At 44.8% G+C, this 23,595-nt stretch overlaps 1 protein-coding gene and 1 long non-coding RNA gene across 5 annotated transcripts in view; one reads left to right on the top strand and one right to left on the bottom strand.

Moving 5' to 3' along the window:
• The window catches only part of LOC142054967 (uncharacterized), a 219,828-nt gene extending 210,231 nt beyond the window's left edge, over positions 1–9,597 (bottom strand). For 2 of the 4 annotated variants that reach the window (XR_012659749.1, XR_012659750.1), the window contains exons 1-2: positions 9,538–9,597; positions 3,222–3,460 (exon numbers count right to left, since the gene is read on the bottom strand). This is a non-coding gene — a long non-coding RNA (uncharacterized LOC142054967). The remainder of the gene's footprint in view (positions 1–3,221; positions 3,461–9,537) is intronic. The other 2 variants (XR_012659748.1, XR_012659747.1) reach the window with 1 other exon arrangement.
• A 433-nt stretch (positions 9,598–10,030) lies between these two features.
• Positions 10,031–23,595, top strand: part of JAG1 (jagged canonical Notch ligand 1) — a 37,342-nt gene continuing 23,777 nt past the window's right edge. Inside the window, exons 1-3 of the mRNA XM_075088233.1 lie at positions 10,031–10,306; positions 11,199–11,504; positions 22,310–22,361. Of these exons, the coding sequence (XP_074944334.1) occupies positions 10,232–10,306; positions 11,199–11,504; positions 22,310–22,361 (433 nt within the window). The 5' untranslated portion in view covers positions 10,031–10,231. The remainder of the gene's footprint in view (positions 10,307–11,198; positions 11,505–22,309; positions 22,362–23,595) is intronic.

The raw sequence follows: 23,595 nt of genomic DNA, 5'->3' as shown, positions 1-23,595 counted from the left end.
ATCCTGATCCACTGACTGAAAGTAAGGGCAAGTGCAGTTAGTATCCCTCAGTAAATACACGCCTTCTACAAGAACAAGTACAAGAACTTGGAGATTTATGCTCTTTTCATCTGCAGCCCAGTGTACTATATGTGACCAAAGGCAGACATGCTCCCTCTGAATAATTTTTGTTTCAAGAAAAATTTGACGAGGGAAATTGGTATTCAAATGCATGTGCACACACAGACAGTGCCACACGTACAGCTGCATAAGTAGCGGGAGAAACAGTGTTCCTACTTTGCAAGAAGAAAAACATTCCTCATAAAAACACAGCTATGCCCACTTTACCAGAGTAAATATTAAGAAAAGAGTTATCAAGGATGAGTAACTGAAATATCTAAGAATAGCTCCCCTTTTTCATATGGATATATATGAGGGGGGAAAAAAGCAAATACATGGAGCAATGTATATGCCCACTCTTGTAAGCCTGTGAGAGTTATGAAGAAGCTTTAGCTGGAAGAAGAGACACATATACAGAAGATCCAAACTTTTAAGCTGCTCTGTATCCAACCAAAAATTAAGACAATAGAAGCTGTTTCCTGCTAAGCATATGTGGATGAGGCTATTGCAAATTCTAATGTAAAACATAGTGGGTTTCTGTACGCACTCTTTTGAAACACATTTCTCTGTATCTTTAAAATATAAGACTTCAGTAAAAAGGATACATTAGACCACAGTGATGGCACTCTGTGCGGTTCCCCATCTCAGAGAGTGAGAAGATTAAAGTGTGATGGAAGAAAACCAGTACTTGAGTCACACAAATAGTAATGCCAGTGGATGATCCAGGGAAACACCTGGTTTCTTTTTTCTAGATTTCTATTTTCTAGAAACATAGAGAAATTGTAAATCTCAGATAAATAAGCTAAAAGCAGGAAATACCACATGTCCCAGCTGGCCATGCATTACAAAAGCAGGCCCCTAAGAGCACTGTCTGTCCTGCCGCCTGCACTGCAGCGCCTCAGCTGCACTGCCAGCCATCTTCTGCACTGTCAGTACCACAGCTTTTGTCGTTAAGACTTGAAACTGATCCACTTCAGTGATTAGGCTGATCCAAGGACACGGACAGAAAAGCAGGATTTAATGGGCAGGCGGGAAGGAAAAGTCTTTTAACACTTTAGAAAACATTGACTTGGTGGAAGGAATTGGCTAGCTCAAGGGATTAGTAATGAGATACTGAGCCCCTTAGCTCTAGGTCACCACACTGAATCTGGTCCAGGTCAGTAGAAATCAAAAGCTATCACTGTTTGGTGGCCTTCAGGAAGTCAGTTGGTGGTCCTACCCCAGCTACTACTGGCAAAATATCTGTGCCATCATTACCAGCAACAGTTGGCAGCACTTACAGAAAAGGTTTAGGCCTGGCACAGTACAGGAAAAGACTGAGCAGAGAAAGATGTGCCAGCAAGTGCACTAGGCTGGAACTCAAGAAAAATGAGAAAAAAAGATCCCTGATCATCTACAGACTTCCAGTGACTTGGGGCATGAGATTAAGGACCCCGTTCAAAAAAACCTTGTTTCCTCACTGCTGTGGTCTTCACAAGCTATTTGTGGCCTAAAGGTCCCTGAAAGGCATAGCAATTGCTGACTTTCAGATCCCCACCTTTGAAATGGGAGTAACCAGCTCACAGGGCTGCTGCAGGGAGATCCACAGTAAAGAAGTGATTAGATACAAAAGCTGACCAAGAAACCAAGATGGGCGAGCAACCCCTTCTACCTAAAATCAGCTGCCCTACCTCCAAAGCAAGGCATTTGCTCAAGCGTCCCATTTGCAAAGCTCTGTGTTTAATGTGCTTAAAAAGAACAAATTCCCCTTATAGGAAAAAGTACCCCGCCCAAAACCCACCACATTTCCACTGATGCCCAGCAGAGAAGCATCAAAGAAACCAGCTGCTCCCAGCTTTTATCCCACCTAGGATGAAATTCTAATGTCTGCACTGTGCAGGAGGTCAAAAAGATTATCGTAATGGTCCCTTCTGGCCTTAAAAACTATGAAGCTGGAGAATGAATCACAAGATATCGGCCACTATTGAAAGCAGGATGGTAGGTGGCATAGCTCAGTGATAGGGTGTGATATGGCAAAGTAAATCCAATGTTCTTAGGCCGTGTGAAGCTGAGAAACTGACATATTGCCTTCTTTGTTGCCCCTTTGGGACACGGAGAGAGATGCAGGTTATTTTAATAATAAGCCCAGTCCACTCTCAATGCAGCCTAAGAATATTGCCTCTTAAGGGAGTGAGTGCGTGAAGGATTGAGAAACACTAGTTATTTTCAAACTGGATTAAGTCTTTCAAAAGCTAATAGGTTTCCAATGAGCTGTGGTGCTGCTGCTGCAGCTGCTCTAATTTGAGAATAAAAGAATGCAGGCTTTGTGCCTAGGGACCTGTTATTGATCTGAGCAAGGAGGATGGGAAGGAAGGGGGTAGAGGAGGGTTATCCTCCTTTCAGCTGGGGTGGGGGTGTTCTTTTCAAAGTCACATTATCTGCTAGTAACAACAAAGCCTAACCCCATGACATGCTGCTCTATACAGGATGGCACTTGTTGAGAACTAAAAGCATTAGAGAAGAAAACCTCCTCTGGCAACCTTGCGCAGCTAACCTCATTGAGGACCCACGAGACTCAGCAGATGGGTCTCAGGGCTTCCTCATTAGGAAATGCGCCTGTCCCTTTGCATCTGCTGCCCCGCTCTGTGCTGTGCCACGCACTCATTAGCATTACAGGCTTACAGATTCCTTAGCACGTGCTTCTAATAAATATTGGAAAGAAAGGAGGGGAGGGAAGCCACTGCTTGGAGCAGTAAGATGAGGGGTCACACACACTCTCTCTCTCTCTCTCACACTCTCTCTGTATCACACGCACGCACACACGCACGCACGCACGCACGCACGCACGCACGCACACACGCACACACGCTCTCACTCACTCCCCCTGCTGCAGCCCTCGAGGAGGGAGGACAATAAAAAGCAGCCAACCACAAATGTGCCTTTAAAGGGACAGGTGTGGAATTGCTTCTATTCAAGTTCTGGCAGATCCCCATTCGTTCCCCTCTGCCACAGTAAATAAAAATCATTACTATATATATAAACCCCCCAACAATTCAGGGCAACACACAGATTGTCGATCTGTGAGAGTCTGTGGCCCTTTTCAGACATAGAGCGGGTAATGCCACGCTGGGTAATGCCATTACCTTCAAAGAAATTAATTGGTTTTAAGGGTCTAATTCTACAACCAGGCTCTTTTTCTTTCAACTCTTCACCAAGCATGTCTCACTGCCACAGTGCCACAAATCAGGGATGTCCTTCATCACACTTGGAGCAGTCCATGACTCAGACCACGAGCAAGGAAAGGGAAAATCATCTCCCGTGTGTTTGAAAATGTGAGACAGAACGGCTGGCAGGGAGGCAGGGACGTAAAACCTTCCAGGTACTGTGGAAAGAGCAAACAAAAACCTTTAATCAGAGACGCAGGGTGACAGGGCACTGTATCTTCTTCATACTCCCAAGAATAAGGCCTTTTATTTGCCATCGCCTAGCTTATTCTTACTCCCTTCCTTCTCATTCACTCTTGTTTTTTTTATCCTACTAGTAGTTGCAGGCAGTTTGATCGCAGTTAACTCTAGAGTGGGACTGGGAGAGGCTCAAGCGATTAACTGCTCCAGTTGAGATGGACATAGTTCAAAATGCAGTGTTTCAGCACCAAAACTCCCAAATCAGAGCAGGCTCAGACACCTCCAAATGCTGCAGGCTCTAACATACAGTTCTGCCACATCTCTCACTGCATGATCAGTGACAGAAAAGCTGTCAAGGTAACATCTGCATGCCAGTGGCACTGCTGTAACATGCAGAATGGTCAAGGGGTGTTTTAATTGCTAGGTAAAGGATGGACACAGAAAAAGCCATTTTTAGCCCCTTTGCCTAGGGCCTTGCCTTTGTCTCTACCAACAAGGCTGCTAGCCACCCTCTGGGGCCTGTGCTTTATCTAAAAACATTTAGCTGATACAGAAAGGTTCCTTCTGCCAGGGAGCAGGCATTGCCAAGGGACTAGATAAACACAGGCCATTGTGCCACTGTATGTACCCCTAACTCCCTGGAGAAATGCCTCCCCTGTAGATCAGCAGGGTCGCTCCCACCCACCCACCCAGCTTGAGGCTCAACTCACTAGCCATTCCAGCAAGTTACTTAAGCACATCCCTAACCTAAAGTTTTTTCTTCCTTGATTTAGGCTGAATCTGGATTTTAGTGATCCTAACTCCTCTAAATGCTTCTTCAGGCCAAATGAAGCAACTTCCCTTATAGCCCCCATGCAGGACTAAGTAAACTCAAGGCCCAGAATTTTATAACAGCCATGGAATAATGGCGGGCAAGGGCAAGAGGTCATACACTGGTCACCCAAATTTAAATTTGCCACTTGCAGCCCTCTTCTTTTTAGTACTTTCCTTAGCTAAATGACACCCCTGTCTTCTTCAGACTTGCATCCTTAGGATCATTTGTGATTAAGAACATATTGAACACATCCTATCATATGCATTTAATAATGAAAATAATCTACATGAAAACTTCAGACATTTTGGTGCTTTCCCAACCAAAAAATGAAACTTGATCTGCACCCTTACTCAATAAAATTGGCTAAAAGAAGGACACTTGGAGAAAACTGAGGAAGCCCTGCTAGGAACTTAAAAGCATCAGTTGTTTATTGGAGACAGGGTTCAGCCTATGTTTCAGCACAGCCTTTTCTACAACTGACAAGGATAGCTGAGGTTACTGCTTATCAAATGAAAGTGTCATCTTGCCCGTGACAGATGTGCCAGCACTGCTCAGTGTCATAGTTTTTGCACCTACTGGAAGCTACTCTAGCTTGAGAAGCTGTACCCCTACTCAGACCTAAAACTCTAGTCTCAGCTCTCCCCCATTTTTAGAAAGCAGTAATCTGAGATAAAATCACTGGTGTGTAGGAATCCCACCACTGGGGAGGATAACAGAAGGGCAAAGCAATTGGGTTCACAGGTTGATGTGGAGGCATCTGATCCTTGAAGGGTTAACAGAGAAACAACCAGAAAGCAGGTTTTAAATGCATATCAGTAAAGCAGACTGAAGGAGAAACAGTACTACTCTCTGTAATAGAGTAGGGTCTCAATTTTGAGCTGTGACAGAAGGCAATATTTTTATGGATTCAGTTAATTACAGCTGGATAAAACTTAAAAGCTCTACAATAGACATACTTTTTTGGCTCTCCAACTTTTAACTCTTTCAAGGACTTTACTGGTTCTCACTACAGCAATTTCTGAGTAATCCACAGCCTTTATTTTTTAGGGTTCTTAGAGTATCCTCTGCATTAGATGTAGTGCCTCATTTTAACACCAGGGAACTAAGGTATAGAAAAACTAAGGTTGGAATTTCAAAGTCACAAAACGCACAAGCACAATACACACAACAGGGCTTTGAAATTTTAATTCTCTTAAGCAACGTGCTCCAGGGAAAGAGGAAAGTAAGTGCTTGTAGCAGCAAAATGGATTTGGGTCTCTGGTCACTAGAGCACCATCTTCTCCAAAATCTTGTCACGTTCGGAAAGCTTGCCTAGAGATATAGCTTTAAGAAATTGCCTGACCTTGAAGAACTGAAACTTTTAGGGAAGTAGGCATGCAGGGCTGAGCATCTGGTAAACTGTCCTCTTTCTCCCAACCTCTGCCACTTGCTCAACTTTCTCATCAGAGGTAGTGTTCTCTCCTGATCCATTTGTGAAATAGTCTAACATGGGGTGTGCCCAACCCACAAAACGCTTTCTAATTAGATTCTAAACATTAAATGATTATGGAAGTGCAATTCCCATTCTACTCAGGTGATGAAAAGCTTTATAGGAGTTCAGTCGCGCTTTGTAATTAGAGAAATTAGCTTTCTAAGTTTAGATCACTCAACTGTGCAAATGGGTTCATCTGCTGGAATGTGTTGGTCTGAAATGCGTGTCAGCCAAGCAGCATGGCACAGCCCCTATCTCTGCCTCTGTGACACTTGCCCAAGTGGGGAGGTCAGTTCCAGCACAGCAAAAGGAAAATACAGTGTTATGGGTGATTATAGGAAAGGCCTTATCTAGAAGCTCCCTTGTCCTGACTGACCATAGTGGTATGTTCTTCTCCATGCAACAGGGAAGCTTAACCCCTAGATAAAGGCTTATCCAAGTGGATGAAATTTTCACTCTCGCACTCACTTTGTCCAGAATTATACCTAAAACTGCAGCAAATGAATTTCAGAGGGTGGTTAATTTAGAGAAGCAGAATTGCTTCTATAAAAATCTGCAGAGAAACAAAGGGCTCCTCTCGCCTCTTGGTTTGCTGTGAAATGAGGCTGTCAAGCTTTATTGATTCTTTATGACTACAGATACCATATTTCAACCCATCCTTTCCGGTAGCCCTTTCTACTGATTTATTGAAGCCTGATGCAGGATCAGGCCCCCATGATTATGCAACTGTCTTGATCTGCATTACAGTAGTAAATAGAAGTTTAGTCACTGACTTGAAAATGAGATGGATCAGGTCCCTGAATGAAGAATTTTTCCAGGGGCGCCATTCCATGCTTACCTTCAGGTATCACAGATCTAAGGAAATCCTGTGGGATTTTCACAGCCATGATTCAATGAGTCACTGAGCTTTAAAAGGAAATTACAACTTTCCTAACACAAAGAATTGACTGCATGACACCTGACCCTCATAAACCAGGTGCTCCCTCTAAAGGCTGTGATCCTCAGCCCACCGAAGCCCTGGGCATTCTCCCAGTGGCTTCAACAAAGCAGGATCTAACTCTATATTAGGGAACTGATTCAGGCCCGAAGCAAAGTGCGGTCTGTAACACCGGACCTTGGCACACCAGATGTTTATAATGGCTTCTAATGTGGATGTAATCTAATTATGTCAGAATAGGAAGATTAGCAGGAAGTAACTTTACGCAATGTAAAAAGCTGAGTGGCAGACATTGAAAAGTTCTTTTGCTGGCCTCAAAGGAAGACACGTCAGCCCCGCACCTTGGGAGACGTGGCCAGATGCAAGCAGAGCATTGCGGCAGGCATTTTACACACACCAGACTCAGGCTACTCAAAGCAACTGCAACTCAGGCCCCCTGTGCACACACAGCAATTTGTGCAACTGCTGTATATGCAGTGAAACGGACATCTTAAAAAGACCCCCAGGCTGTGTAACACACCATGCTCAACTGGTTTTCAGTGCTGCCCTGCAGTGGCTAAAGAGCTGGTCTTGAGAGCTCAGTACAGAAAAGCAGGAGGTAGGACTCCAAGGGTGAAATCCTGGCCTTAATAAGCTCAGGGCATTTTGCTTCTGACTTCCATGAGGTCAAGATTTCTTTCATGGCTGCAAGGGAGAGGGTTTACAATGCGCTGCTGCGCATGACTCTCACTCTGCTTTAGTTTACCTATCAGTAATACTTTGAGTCTCAAGGCATTGGGAGGCTTAACTCATTAGTGCTTACAAAGCATTTTAAGTTGTTGGACAAGTAATTCTGTTTAAGGGCAGCTACACTGCTGAGTCACAAGCACTGTGGGAACCAGAACTCTGGATTTCCTAACTACTGGAGTCAAACAGGTGGAGTAACCTTTTGCAAAAAGGCCAACTCCAGAACTGCCCTACAGATACAGAGCATACCAGCAGGCATCAGGGTATTTAAAGGCCCAGAGAAGCACATGTGTGGCACTTGTGTGTGAGTAACATTTAAATGGGCTGTGGAAGCTAACCAACACCCACTGAAAAAAAAGAAAAAGGAGAGAGGCACTGGTTCTTGTCTCACCAAACTGCAGCCACTTTGTGGATAAAACACCATGAAGGTTTACCAGCCTAAGAAAAGTTAATGACTCCAAGTAAGGAACAACGGATACTGTTAGAACTGCTGGGCTGAATGAGGGTGGAAAAAGTGTTCAGCAACCACATACCTTGCAGGCGTGCCAGAATTGCTGGTATATAATCTAAGTTTTGAACTTGCAAATGGGAGGTGATCTGCAGGAGCCCGATGAAAGTACGAGCATGGTTCTAGCATCAGGGGCACAAGTACCACTGGCTTCACAGCCTAAGACACTCTCTAAGAGGATGAACCTTACCACAGCCAAGAACAAGCATGCACTTTGCTTTTGCCATAGGAAGTGAAAACTTCCTATCCTAAAAGGAGATAAAATTAGGTCAGAAATCTTGTTTTCCTCTATACCACTGACTTTGTTGCATAAAATAGACACATATCTACCACATTAGATCAGGGTGGAATAGGAGACAGGGACACAGGAATAGCTGTTCTGGGTCAGACCAAACGTCATGCAGGCCAGGTTCCTGTCTCCAGCACCTCAGGAAGAAAGGGACAGTGATGCAGTGACAGAACTTGCCCAACTTCAGGATCAGCAGCTCAGGGACTTCCCAAACCAGAGACAAAGTTATGGGTATTTCTGTTTTGTTTTGTTCAATGCCCTTTGACGTGTGGCTCTTCCTCTGGGGGTTAGTCTGAACACTTTCTGCTGCTGTGCAAACTGTTGGGCTTCTCAGTGTCCTGTGGCAAGAAGTCCCACAGGTAAACCACCTGGTTATGTGCCACAGGCCCCTGCTCCTGAAGGGATGTGGCTGACAAACCCCAGCACTCACTTGGAAGCTGGGCAGCCTCCAGCAAGCCTGACAGAGCCTCAGCACTCAGCGCTGTTTTCCCCAGACTAGCCAGCCTGGAGCTGTAACTGAGGGATGCGCCCCACTTCCAGCTCTTTCCCTCCTGTGCCGTGGGAGATCCTTGGCTCGTGTTAAAGAGGGGACAACGAGTCCCACGGGGGCGACTACTACCTCCGCTTCCCTCAGGAGAGCCGCTGGCCGTCTCTCCTTTCATCCGTCTCTCCTTTCCCCTCGGGGAGCAAACCCGCTCCCACGCCTCGCCGTCACCTCAGCGGCCCCGCAGCCCCCGTCAATCGTCCCTCAACGGCCCCGCCGCGAGCTCGCGCGCGCCCCCCGCCCCGTAACGGCCGCGCTGCCTCAGGTAAGGCGGGGCGGGAAGGCGGGCGGCTGTCGCCGGCCCAAGGCGGGGGCGGGGGAAGCGTTCGCTGTAAAAGCGACCCCGAAAGCTTCAGGGTTTTCTTCCTTCAACCCAACCCCGAGGAGGTGCGGGGGAAAGGGCTACAGCCGCCGCGCCGCTCCCCTCCCCTCCCGGGCGGCGAGGACCCGCACATCCCCTCAGCGAGCGGTAAAAGCCCTCTCCTCCGCGCGGCGCCACCTCAGCCGCAGGCGCCTCAGCGAGGCTACGGCAGGCGGCGGCTACTCCTGCGGCTGCTCCAGGTAGCCCAGCGGGCACCTGCAGAGCGGTGCTTCCCGAGGGAGGCGGGGCGCCGCAGCGGGCTGCGACCCTGGGGCCGGGGCCTACCACTTCCCTCAAGAGGGGCAGCCGCCGCCTGCGGCCGGCTAGCCCCCCTCTCCGCGCCCTCTCTCCTCCGCCCCCCCTTCTTTCTTCCTTCTTCTCCTCCTCCTCCTCTCTTGCCGGTACCTGCCTTCCCCTGCTCCTGCCATTTCCCTCCTTCTTCTCCTCCTCCTCCTCCTCCTCCTCCTTCCCCCCTCATGCATATGGATGGCCGCATGCGCAGGCGGGTGGCTTCCCCGCCTGCCGCCGTGGGCTAGATGAAGCCGAGTGGTGGTGGGGCTGCCAGACGGGTGGTCGGCTCCTTGGCAGTGTGTGGGTGTGTGTATGCCTGCCTGCGTGCGTGCGTGCGTGTGCGTGTGTGTGTGTGTGTGTGTGTGTACGCGTGTGCGTGCGTGCGCGCGTGCGTGCGCGTCTCGGGGGGGCGGGGGGCTCGCCGCGCCTCCACCGCACGGTCGCCGGCGACCTGAAAGAAATAAAAGGATTGGGATAATAATCGCAATAATAATAATAGAAAAAGGAGGGAGAGAGGAAAGAAAAGGGGAAAAAAGAGGGAGGCGAGAGAATAAGGAGAATAAAAGGAGGCAGGGCTGCTTTGCATTGAAGACCGGGGCGCTATTGAAAGCGCTTGAAAAGCGGCGTTGTTCGGCGCGGTATATTAGAGCGGGGCGGCGGCGGCCAGCAGCGGCGGCGCCTCCTCCTCCTGGCCCTCTCCTCCTCCTCCTCCTCCTCCTCTCCTCCTGGCCCTCCCCGTCCCGTCCCGACCCGTGCCGGAGCGAGCGGCGGCGGCGGCCTGCAGGCGGGCAGGCAGCGCGGCGGCGGCATGCGTGCGCCCCGGTGGGCAGCCGCGGCGGCGTGCTCCCTCGTTCTCCTGGCCCTGCTGGGGCTGCGGGCAAAGGTAGGTACCTGGGCACCTCGCGTCCTCCGGGGCGGCAGCCCCTCGCAGGGACAGAGGGGAAACTTCAGCTGGGCTCAGGAGCCCGCCGCGCCGGGCGGGTTGCAGGGATTTTGCCGCTTTTCTGTGAAACGCGGCTCCCACAAGGATTGCGGGTAGATGGTTTTCAAAAAGCCCACGCCTTCAGTGCAGTGGTGCACAAGGAGTTTTTGCGAAGCTCCCCCAGCGAGAGCGGAGCTACTGCTGCTAACTTTTCTGCGGAAATGGCAAACGCAGAAGTCCGGCTTGCAACAAGACTTAGTTCCCTGGGAATAAAAATGTAGCTACTGCAAACCGCTTTTTTTCGAAATTTCATTTTTCCTTTTTTTTTTTTTTTTAAAAGCCAGGGCTACTTGCAGTACTTTTGAGGTGACTAATGAGCAAGGGCTCAATCTCAGCTGGGCAGCCTTGATCGGAGAGGCTATTTTCCCCATCTCAGCTGCACCTCGGAGAAGGCAGAGGGGGTTGCGTTTGTTTCCAGGGTGCTTTAGCTACATTGTTTTGTTGGGTTTGCACTCTTGGTTTGGTTTAGTTTTATCTCTTAACTATTTAGAAACCTTCACACAGTGTTATTTGGAGTTGACACTTAAGGTTCTTTTTTGGCACTAATGGCATTATTTGGTTGGGATGATTTATGAGCCTTTCTCATGGATGTCTGATAGTGAAAAGCTTGTAATGGTTGCTTTTTTAAAAAAAAAATATTATGTATGTGCATCTTGAAAGCACACTTAAGATTACTTTCTCCTGTTGTTGTAGATTGCATTTGGGGGGAAAAAAAAGTGAGGTAACTGTTTCTTCTTTTGTTTTGTTTTTTTTTTTGTTTGTTTGTTTGTTTTTCTCCTCTTGGGATTAACAGGTGACTTTAGCGTCAGGACAGTTCGAGTTGGAGATCTTATCCATGCAAAACGTGAATGGTGAACTGCAAAATGGGAACTGCTGTGATGGCACCCGAAACCCAGGAGATAGAAAATGCACCAGAGACGAGTGTGATACCTATTTTAAAGTTTGCCTGAAGGAGTATCAATCACGGGTCACTGCTGGTGGTCCTTGCAGCTTTGGATCCAAATCCACTCCAATCATTGGAGGAAATACCTTCAATTTAAAGTACAACCGGAATAATGAAAAAAACCGGATTGTTATCCCTTTCAGCTTCGCCTGGCCGGTGAGTGCGTGGCCTGCTTTGGCTCTGCCTGTGTTGGACAGTCCTGTTTGAGATGGCCATAGCAAGCCGAGCTTTAATGTCTTTGCAGGGGGAGAAGGACCAGGATTGGGGAGGGAGCAGGCATCTTGGCAAGAGCGTCGGGAATCTGCAGCGCAGAAATCAGTAAAATGTGGTGGTGTTTTTGTTTTTGTTCCCTGGGACTCACAATACACAGCCTGTTAAATTTGAAAGTCAGATGTGCAGTGAGGGGGATCTAAATGGGTCAGGGAAGCAAACCCAGTATCTCTGCACTTTACAGCATGAATAAGTCTCTTGAGATTTAGAAGGTCAGAAGTTCATTTTTCTTCTTTTTTCGGTTTTGGTTCCCCCCCGCCCCCAACCAGTGAAGTCTTGGGCTTAAGCCAAAAGAGCAGTGGGTTAGGGGCTGTAGAGGGATCCTGTGTGAAAAATGTGTGTCATAGCTGGCATCCTTCCCTGGAGCATGTTTGGGAAGGCTTCCTGCTTCTCCCAAGGGGAAATCTCACCGCACTGCTTGGTGTTGATGGGAGCTGCGGTTGCTGCTCTTGGTGAACTGGTTGCCAGCTTCCCTGGGAAGCTTGCTATGTCTTGAGGTACTTGCAGACTCTAGAATCTAAAAACTGAGAAAAGCCTGGCCTTAGCTTTTGGTCCATTTCACCCGCTCTTCCCCATAGCACACCTTTTCCTCGCTACTTGCCTGTGCAGTCTATAGATTCTGGCTTCCCTCTAGCTGTGTGCAGAACTCCATGGCTCAGGGAGGTGGGGCTCTGAGCCAGGCACTTTACCAGCGTTGTCCACTCTAGCAATACTGGTCAGCCTTGTAGAGTGGTGAGATGGAGGATGGGTGACTCCTTCATTACCTGAACCCTACTTTGTTCTTGGTCATGTAAAGAAAACTCACTTAGGCTTCAGTGCTGCTTGTTTCCTCTGAGGTGCTCAAGAGGTTTGAAGCTTTGATATGGTCAGCTGTGCAGAGCAGTCCTCTACTCAGTAGACAGAAGCTGAGGACTGTCCTTCCTAAACAGCCGTCACCCAGGAACAGACCCACAGATGCAGGCTCCAGGGCGATAGGGTTTCTGGACGTGGAAGACTGCCATGGCCTTGGGTGGCAGGAGGTGTGTTTTGTGCCCAGCAGTGCTCCGTGCAGGCAGGCAAAAATGGAGGGTGACTGATCTGGGGGTCTCTTACGTGCCCATAACAGTCCGGTTTTTTTGAGGTGGCTCCCTGGGATGCTGTGGTATGAAAGGTAAAAATGTCAAATTTATGCTTCTAAAACTTAGATTTAGAGATTGTCTAGGGAGCAAAACTGTTTTCCCCCCTCCCCTTCTCCAAAGGTGCTGAGCAGACAATTTCCCACCGACTGCCTTGGGGTATGTTGATGCTCAACAGTTTTGAAAATCCAGTCATCCTAACTAACCTAGATGCCTCGGGTCATTTTTGTGAGGAGAGGAGGGCTTTTAGTGCACACAGGGGAGGGGTGAATCTTGTTTCCTATTCTCTGTCACTATTGCTGCTGGCGAGGTGGAAGCATCCACAGACTTTCTTCTTCCAAAGCTTGGCCCTTCTTAGTCAGATAAGGACTGGTTTCTAGGAGGGCCTGGACTTTTGGGAGAGAAAGCCTTCCCTAAAAGTGTTCCTTCTCCAGTTGTAGTGTAGACACCCACTTTGTAGTCCTACGGCCAAGTGCTGCAGGCAGCCATGTGTTCTTGAAATGTCCTGTGCTGCCTCCTACCTGCCTCCTCTGTCAGTTGTGACTTCTGGAGTATTGAGGGCTGGAGAGGCACAAGGGTGAAATCAAGGCTGGGTTTTTAAGGAGATAGTCTTACAAAGTACAATAGCAGAGTTAACGAAAGTGTATTTTTTGTTGGAAGTACAAGTCCTTCCTTTCTTTCTCTTTCTTTCTAACATGGAGTGAGATAAAACTGTTATCAAATATGCCATCAAAGGGATAAAGGGCTTTGTAAAAATCTGAGGTATTTGAAGCTCTGCCAATGGCTGCAGTGCTTGTGCTGCAGGTTTTGACTTTTTTTCAGACAAGTCAGATTCATCGATGATTGGGTTTTTCAAATTTTTTTATCTAGCCCCCTACTCTGCTCCCAGCAATTCGAGTGTCTTGAATCTGAAGATAAGTGTATGTATATAAAAACGATGTGAAAACAGAGCATGTTCCTTCTAACAGCCCCTCCCTTCAATCTGTGTGTAGAGTGGGGTTTGGGGGAGTGGGGACCCTGGGAGAAATTTCTTAAGCTTGCCTGCATCTTAGTAAAAGAAATGCTTCTATTGTCCTGCTGAATCTAATTGAGCACTGGAATCTTAGAACAGCGTAGTCTTTGAAATGTGTAAAACTTGTCAACTTCAGATACTCTGGTTCCCAAGACTGGAATTTTTGGAATAAACTCTTGCCTATTCCCATGAAGAAATGCACTCCTTGAGATTGCGATGGTAGTCTGTTTGCAATTATCAAGCCTGCCTCACAGCTTTAACTTCCATAGGATACAGCTTTTATGATAGCCATTGTCACTTTCAAACAGCATTTGAACAAAAGAATATCTAACATGGCAAAGCTCTCATTTGTACTAAAATTGTGTATGCAAATCACCTTAGGCGTTTTGAAAGCTCTACAGATCAGGTAGTAAACTTCATTAGTCAAATCAACTCTGATGCTAAAATTTCAGAAATTAAAAAAGTTTCTTTAGATGGGTGAATACTGTTGACTTTAGTAAAAGCTTGAGACTAGCATTGCATTTACTGACACGGCTAATCACGAGAGCTGTCTTTGAATACATCCAAGTGAAAGTTACAGTAAAGGTAATAGGAGCTAGACTGAAATGTTAATCATATTGTGCTTGAAAATTCATGTTCACCTATGTGTTGTTTGTGTTCTGTCTGAGGGAGGCTTTTCTTGGATGTTCCAGCTTGAGTCAGTAACATTAAGAAGTCATGGTGCCTTGATTACTTTAAAAAAAAAAAATTCTTCCCATGTCAAGCTGCCACCTTATTCCGTTTGTGAAAAATAGTTATACTGCATAATTAATTCATCATGCAGAATAAGAAGAAAAGAGAAGGGTGTGCTTTAAATCTATTGTTAGATTTGGCTTGTAGTTGTAATGTAGATTTGAAGTGTCAGGGTCTTTTATTAATAAAACTTACGTGGTTTGCTCTTGTCAGTTTTGATATGTACCCCTGTGAGTAATGGGTGTGGAGATGGTGGGCCATAAATTAAGTGATGGGAGGTTTGAGTAAGTTGCTAGGAAACAGGGTAGCAGACCAGCATAAAGGAACCAGAGCACATCAGAAATCTGCCCCTGCAGTAGCCAGCAGGCTACTTCAGTAAATTGGAACAATAATAATAATGATGATGATTAAAAAAAAAACTATGCGTAGCCTTGCTTCTTGCATTCATTTTGAGACTAGTGACTTTCTTGACAGGCAAACTTGGCTTATGAAGCCATATAGAAAAGTATGGAACAAAAGAATTTCCATGTTCCACTTGTCAAAGTCTGTCTCAACAAGTTTTGCTTCATGGTAGGCATATGCTCTTCTCTGACATAAATCAAATCTCATGCCTTTCTTAAAGAATCCAAAGTGTGATGCATGCTATACCTTAAGGGAGCTGTGCATGAATTAACTAAGCAAAGCTTAGCACTAAACTTTGCTTTTATGTAAAGAAAGATCTTTTGGGGGTTTGGCAAGACTGAGCAAGGAGGAGGTCAAACTTGGCAATTCCTTTGTTATGCATAGCTCCAAATTCAAATGGCTTGTTTATCCTGAAATTATGATCCTTGTAATTATTTAATATTGGGGCCAATTGTACCAACACACCAGGAAACTACTGAGGTGGAAAAAAACCCTCCAGCACTTAAATGAGTTCAGCATAAAATACAATTAAAAAGAGTTTTGAACATCTTATTTTATCCTTACTCTAAAAATTAAAATAGTTGTCCTTTCCCCTTTTTAATGACAAATCTTAGTGCTACTGGTTCCTGAAGATGTCAAATATGTTGTCTGGGTTTTTTTTGCTAGAAAGAGGTAATGAAAGAGCTTTAGTGTTTTTTAAGTTTTGTGAACTTTTCCCCCTGTCTTGACACAAGAGGCTTCCAAAGTACTAATCTGCAGCTGGTACTAAAGTAATAGTCTTTTGAATCTGAGAGAAAAATATCACTTCATTTCTTTTTTCTGTTGTTGTTGTTGTTTAAAAAATAAAAAAAGCAGTAGGTCACAGTCATTAAAGCTTGGTTTTTTATTTTGTTTTTCCCTCCTTCCAGTTAACCTTTTGAACACTTGTAGAAGCAAATGCTAGATATTGGTCAAGCTTTTCTTGAAGAATGCCTGATAAGTCATCTTGGAGTATGGGCAGATCAGAAGAATATCTTGTAATAACAAAATGCATATTAATCAAATCTGCACTGTGTCATTTGTTGTTGACTAATAATTTAAGAATAAATCTTCAGGGCTCAAAGTGCAATGTTTTGACTAGGATTACTATCCAAAATGGAGCTAGGAATATTAAGTGACATCCGAAGCATAATGAGCATCCACAGGGCTGGTTTTTTTCCCAGGACTGTAGAGAAGTGATGCATCCGTTCAGAGGTTTTAGACTTCTTATGTTCTTGAGAGTTTTTTATGTTCCCGTCAGTTCAGAACTTCATCTTCCTGGTAAATCCATTTGACTCTATTACCATAATATGTCTAAAAATAAATCCTCATGCTGCCTGCTCCCAGAATTTTTGTTCTTGTTGTAATAAAGGCCTGCTCCAGTTTAACTTCAGTGACAGCTGGATTGGACCTGGTGTTGAAGCTTATTCTTAAACTTTCTCAGACTACATACATCTAGCACTGTCAGCTTGTTTATGCAGCTGGAAGTCTGCATGTCTGATAATGAATTGCATAAAATTGATGCTTTGTGCCTAAAATTCTAGTTAACTCAGGGAAACTTACCGCTTCATTGCGGATTGAGGGCCGGAATAGAAATAAACTAGTTCTGAAGCTGGTACAATTGGGCCTGAGCTAATTAAGTGAGATGATATGCCATACAAGAGGCTTGCGCTCTCATATGTGGCACTTATTCCAACTTCAGTTCTTAAGTTCTTCAGGTCTTAAGTTTGCAGTGCATGCAAAAACCTTAAGCTACAGTTCTTAAAAGATAATACTAATGACAGGATTGCTTTTGAAAATTCAAACTAAACTTGACTTTGCATTTCTGCTGATAAAGTTTTATATGTCAACTGACACAGTTCTAATAATTTTAGCTGGTAACCTGTATGCCTTAACGTGGGCAAAGATGTCAAAACAAGAAGCCATTGTGTTCATTTCTTGTTATTCTGTGAAGCTCATGGTTCTGTGGTCACTCTTCTGCAGCATAAATTGCACTCATTATTCTTGTAGTATTCAGAAGAAACTGTAAAATGTGGATAGAAGTGGTTAAAGTGGTTTGTAAATAGTCAAACATCCAGAGTCCTTTACCAGCTCAACCCAGTTCTTATGCACTTAAGTAAATAAGTAGAAAGGCTTCTTGTTCAGGCTTGCTCTGTGTGAACCTGATTGTTTTGCTTGGCTGGCTACTAGGTATTCTTTCTATTAACCTTGCCACCCTTTTGTAACTGGTGCATTTAATTATCAGTGGGATACTTTAAACAGGTAGGGAGACTGATAAGAGCAGGTAATCTGCTTGTTGGGGAAGGTTGAAAGCAACCATTGACATATTGGCCTACCTGCTAGTCTTTGACAAGCGGGGCTCTATGAGAAAATAACTCCATAATGAGACAAGGTGCTGATTAAAATGCTGTTGTCATACAATGCACCCTGGAAGCTGAAATCATTTATAATCATTGGCTCAAAAAGAAAGAAGAAAGATGCTATACTTTTGCTTTTTTTAAAGGAAGGGAGGAGGGAGGACCCCAAGTCTCCCCGCTCTATCCCAGTGTGTTGTTTGGTTAATGCATGCAAGTTTTATGATTGGAATACATTGAGTCTGGCCACCCAGACAGAGGCATTGACTGCAAATATTAGCTAGGAACAATAGCGTGGCCATACTGACTGCAGTGAGGATTACAGAACATAATGGTGCCTATCCAAAAATAATGCTAATACAGGACAAGCAACAGGAAGCAGCAGTAGACTCAGCATTGCTCAGCTCCCGGACAAACCATGGACTTACTTCACACAATGGCAACTTCAGCACATTATGTATTCACAGGATACTCATTATTCAAGCAGGCTTGCCAGATCAGAGATCAGCCTGGTTTACTGGATGCTTAAGCGTATGCATAGTTTAGATAGCGGTACTTTTGTGTCCTTCATCATTTGTCAGGAGGGTGGCAGGTGCATCGCAGAGAAGGTCTTGACTTCAGTTACTGGCTCGGCTTCTGCCAAGGCAGAACTGGGGGTGGAGGGGGGAAGTATCTCCTGGAAGCTGCTAATACAGTTAAATTTGTTTTCATGTCTTTGCCTTTACGTGGAAGTGAAGTGTTTACCAGCACTAACAGCAATGAAGAAACTACTCAAAATGAAGACTGAAAGAACAGTGCCCTCAATTTTTATGTGGGTATATTCTGATGAGGCTCTTGGCTGGGCTGCCTGTTTGAGGTTCAGCCAAGCTCTTGGCCATGGACTCTGAGGTGCAAGATCATTAAAGCTTAGACTTTGTTTATATACGCAGGGTCGAGAGAGTAACAGCTTTGTAGGGAGGTGCCTTATCCTTATGTAGGCTGGCCCAAAGAAGAGCTTCCTGATGATGTTGCATTCAACAAAGGGTTAAGAGGGTTAGGTTGTTTCCCTCCTGTTCCCAAATAGGTCCACATCTCTTTTGGGTGAGGAACCAATTGTCTTCAACTCCTTTGAAGGGATATTCTGTCGTCAAAGTTGACTGGCTGACCATGGCATGACATTGTGGTGCATCTGTATAGCATCATCATGTCTTGTCATGTGGTAACAGGGGTACCCAAGTCAGAGTCCTGCTGATGTTTAGAGGAAGTAGATTTCTGACTAGCCTTAACTCTGAGCAGAGATGCCCTCCCTCCTAGCCCTTGGGCACTTTGAAATGCATCTCAGTTTCCCTCTTCCCTATCTCACCCCCTTCTAGCTGAAGGGAGGAGGGATTGCTGGAGCTCTTGGTAATTTGCTGTGGCCTCCTGTGACAGCGTGCCAGTCTCCTCGCCTTCTTCCCTAGGACGTAGGCAGGGTGCAAGCACCCTTCTCAAACTGGTCTTCACAGCTGTGCATGGCTGGCAGAGCATGAGGACAACATTGCTGGGACTAACCTGCTCTCCTTGTTTGGCAGAGGAGGAGCAGGCGCATCATTCAGAATACAAACTTCCCACTGCATTTGTCTAGTCATGGTTTCACAGGCTCAGCAAAGCTCTTGCATGGTTTAACCACAAGGATAGGAGGGAAAGAAGTTTGACTAGTTGCAACCTCTTTCAAAAAAGAGGCAGTCCTCTCACTAATGAGCCTATGTTTTAATCTTGCTCTGTCCCACTGACTTGCAGAATGCCTTTAGAAGCCAAAGTATGAAAACACCTCTTTTGGGTGGATGGCTGGATGAAGAGAGGGAAGAAGGTAATGAAGCAGAGAGCTTTAAACACCTTTTGCTTACCTGGAGCTGCTAGTGTCTAATTTAAATAACCAGAAAAGAGCTTGCATTGCCCTTTCAGACCCTTAAAAGGGACAGTTTCTGACGGAGTTCAGGGTCTTCACAGTCTTGAGTTGTGTATTATCAATGGATCAAGACTAAATCATGGTGTCCTTTCATTGAGGAAAATAGCCCTTGTACATTGGTGCTTTCTTTGGTTTTTGGAGTGTGGATGTAACCATTTCCATCCTCTCATAGCTTAACTCATAGGGGTTTTGCTTAAACTTGACTATGCTGCCTTTCAGTCCTCTGGGCTGATCAGACTCTGGATGTTCTGCAAAGTGTGCTGGCTTGCTGTTCTTTTCAAGCTGCTTTTCCTCTCCAACCAGAATCTCTGCCTTCTGGTCAAGCTCAGGTTTACAGTGGCTAATTGGGTGTGACTCTGGAAAGTTCACTGCTGCCTTGTTGCCTAGGATGTTGCTTTGATGGAATAAGGTGCATGACATGGAATTCTTGTGTCTGGATATATGTATACATTTATTCAAAGATGGGCAGAGGTCATCTATGAGCGTGGGAAAACTTAAACCTTCATGCTGTAAGTAGTTATTCCTGAGATCTGAATTGTTGATCTATAGAGTGGGGATGATATGCACTTTTTAAAAAAATCTCAACAGTGAAGTCTTTGCACAGAACTGCTTTTTTTGAGGGCAGGGGGAATTGGTTAGAGGTATGCAGTATTTGGATTTTTGAGGGGGGCTGGCTACCGTTGTTGTGGGGCTGTGGGTGTCTGTGTGTCTTTTGCTGGAAGTGTCCCATCTTGTCCTTTCTTTGCCCCATGCTGAGAGGGGCAGAGCCAAGAGATTAAACTGCCAGTCTTTGTATCATCCCTTTTCAGGACAGAGATTCTTCATTTAAAATATTCAGATGACGTGAGAGGGGGGCACATAGAAACAAGGGAATTGCTAGGATAAGTCTATTCCCCCTGCATTTTTTTCCATCCAGTAAAGCAGAAGCATCTCCTCTCTTTAAATGAACTCCAGTGTGATGTTGGAAAGTGGTCACACAAGTATCTAGCAACAGTAACACTTAAAGCTAGGATTCAGCCTTTCCTTTCCTTAAGGGCTAGGTGTGTTGGTAAACAGTCCTGAGAACCAACTGGGAACTGTTGCTATGAGTTTAGACAAAATATCTTCCAAAACAATTATGCAAGGCCAAAAGGAAAACATCCTTACCTTCATTGGAAGTAGTGCTAGTTGCCATAATTCATTCTCTATATCATAATATTTTTTTCAAGCCTGCAGTAACATGTTGTGCTTGTGCTTCTCTATGTTGGTAATTAAACCAGTGAGGAAGCACCCAAGATAGCCCTGTTAGAGGTGTAGATTGCACTCAGGAGTTTTATTCTGGTTTTGTTTGGGGTTGGCTTTTTTTGGGTTTTTTGGGGGTGTTTTTGGTTTTTTTTTTAATCTCTGACTTGTGTAAGGACCTCTTAAATCTGCTTTAAACAGTGTTAAGTGATCATATTGTGTTTTGTTTTATTTTCAGAGTTTCTCTCAAGGTGACAGACTTGGTCTGAAAGAGTAACAGATAACATGTAACTTTCATGAACTATTAACCAAGAACAGTTTGGCCCAATGGAACGTCTGCATAGAAGTTTGGGCACATGTTTCGGCTTGCCCAGCTTTGCTTACTTTTTGAAGTATTTTCCCACAGTTATCAGTGAACAGAATGGAATCCTAGTCTGCTTTGAATATGAAACATATTTAGGCTATATTCCAAGCTGGTGTCCATCACAAACTAGGTTTTCATTCAGAGGCTGCATGCTGTGTCCAGTCGTGAGAAAGCAGTCTGCTTCAACCCTGGTTTTCTTTTTTTCCCCCCTCTCTTTTTTTTTTTTTTTTCCCCTCTCCTCTTAAGGAATTTGAGGTCTGCCTTAAGCTTGCACCCTGTAGCAACTTATTCTCAGAACTGTATTTTGGTTTCTGTTATAGAAAAGGTGTTAAGCGCTGCAGACCACAAATGAGCAGAGTGTGACTGAGCACAGATAGGATTAAGAAGAAATAAACCTTATGATACACAGCTGCTACAGCAAAGCATCAAAACCCTTCATGGGGAGTTTTTATCTTTTCAATTATTGTTCTGCTCTCAGAAAGATGTTACATTTATTACTTCATTTATATTCATTATTATACTTTACCTTTTTTTTAGAGGGGGGTTGTGTTTTGGTTTGGTTTTGAATCATGCTGTAAGTTTGGATATGTCTGACTAAATGGCAATTTTGAAAGATACAGCCTGGATAATAATATCTCAGAGTAGAGCTGGGGGAGGAGAAGATGTTTTAATGGCTTTTGTTCTGAAGTTAGGATTGAAGGTAAAGGTGGCTTAGATGTAATAGCTGGCATCTTTCCAACCCATGGAGTCACTTCAGTTAGTTTATGCTTATGATTATTATTACTGGAGTGCTAGTGAGCTCATTGGCAGACTAATCTGTCTGTAAAAGTGACACGGGGTGGATAGTGTGGCTTCTCTTTCCCTGTTCTTCCAAACAGTCTGATTTTAGCCTTTGTTTTACAATGCTTCTCCCTCACCCCACCCCCTTCCCATAGCCTCGGTTACCTGATACTTGTGGGAGCTGTGATGGCCCTAGTGCAGACAAAGCTTTCAAAGGGGGTGCTGAAAAGCAAAGCCCCTAGAGATTGTGCTGTCAGGCAGAGCACAGTAATCTTAGCAACACTTCTTGCTTTCAGGATGGTTGGGGGAAGGGATATCAAGACTACTTTTCTGCAACTAAAATTCTTTTGAAGCAGTTATTGAGGGTTTGGGTTTGGTTTGGCTGGTTTTTTCACACTGCTATGCTAGCCCTGTTTTTTCTGTCTTCCATGTGTGATTCTTCCATGCATGCTTTATTGTGGGTACAGCATGGTGTCAAAGACTGTACTTCCTGGTTAAGTACATAAGATGCATTAATGATGACAAAGGTGACCTATCCAAGGTGAAAGGTCATCTAAGTCAGACTGGATAAGGTAGCTTATGGGGTGCAAGAAGATCACGTTTGTCTCAAGTATAATCTATTACCTATTTATGTTTTCAAGTATTTTAGGGCAGAGACCAGGATTTTTCTTTTTAATTAGAATTATTGGTTGGTTGGTTTGTTTGTTTGTTTGTTTTCTTACAGTCATGTGTGGCTTTGAAACTAACTCTTATTTCTCTTTTGCAGAGATCCTATACGTTGCTTGTTGAGGCATGGGATTACAATGATAACGCTACCAGTAAGTATTCATTCTGCTGGTGTACTTAGTTTGGACACCTTGATTTCCTGTCCATTGAAAGGCCTTTGGTAGTCTAACCAGCTCACTGTGAAGTAGAGCATGAGGAGAGGGAAAAGCTCTCCCCCAGACAATTCAGGGCAACTACCCGAGGTTCTGCAGCAGCCTATCTCCCTTGCATTGCCTGTAGAGGGCGAGTAGCTCGCTCGCCTAGGTACCAACGGGCTGATGCCTGAAAATAGATCCTGTAATTTCCCCTTTCTCCTTAGGGAGAATAAAAGCCAAGGGGGTTCTTCAGGGTTTTTGTTTGTATTTTTGTTTTGTTTTGGTTGTTTTAAGATCCAGAGTGATATTCAGAAGCCTAAGTCTTATTTACTTGGGACCTCTCTATAAACTATGTACTTCTCAAAACTGAATGTGCTGCCTTCAAAAAACCCAACCAACCAAACCCAAAGCAAAAAAACAACCCCCCAAACAAACAAACAAAAATCCCCTAAAATCCCTTAACTTAAGACTTGATATAGATATCCATCTAATGACTGTAGATGAGAAACAGGAGTGACTACCAGCTCCTTCTTGGGAATTGGATGTCAATGGATTCATATTCAGGGGCTAAAAAATATTTACCAGACACCACCTGGTAGAGCTGGCTGGAAATCAAGGGTGGGGGTCTTTCACTTGGAATGTCTTGGGTTGGTTCAGAAACTTTCTGCTAAGCTTTTCCTGTTGGCTAGAGGAGGCTGTATAGTCTTGGCATATGAGCTGTTCTGCTTATTGCGTACTGTTACTGAAGCAGGTGAGCAAAATTAGCTCCATTTTCTATCTAAGGCTTTAATAGTGTGTGGGAAAAGCCACATGAGAAAGTAGGAATCTGAACTCAGACTTTTTGTTGACAAAACAAGCCTTTTCCTTCAGCATGGAAGCAGCTGCGCTGTGGCCCATCTTATACAAATCTTGTAACAGCTTCTTGTAGTCTGCTTTGGAATGCCAGGTGACAGCCGCGCAGTAATGAAATGGGCTTCATGCTTCATGGAAGAAAGGCCTTGTAGAAACATGCACAGTGCTGTGGCTTTGTTTCAGCTAGTGAAGAATACACTGCTTGGGAATGGCCTTTTTGAGTCTGGGAACCGTTCTGCACAGATCTGCTCTTTAATTGTTGTTTTTTTTAAACATACATGGAATGTCCTGTTAGTTCTTAGTTCCAGAAAAGAAGTTGTCCGTTGCAGATGATTCCTAT

The sequence above is a fragment of the Phalacrocorax aristotelis genome, chromosome 3, assembly GCF_949628215.1.
Source record: "Phalacrocorax aristotelis chromosome 3, bGulAri2.1, whole genome shotgun sequence".
Taxonomy (NCBI): domain Eukaryota; kingdom Metazoa; phylum Chordata; class Aves; order Suliformes; family Phalacrocoracidae; genus Phalacrocorax; species Phalacrocorax aristotelis.
Note: the sequence above shows the minus strand (reverse complement) of the source record. Positions and strands in the feature narration are given on the sequence as shown.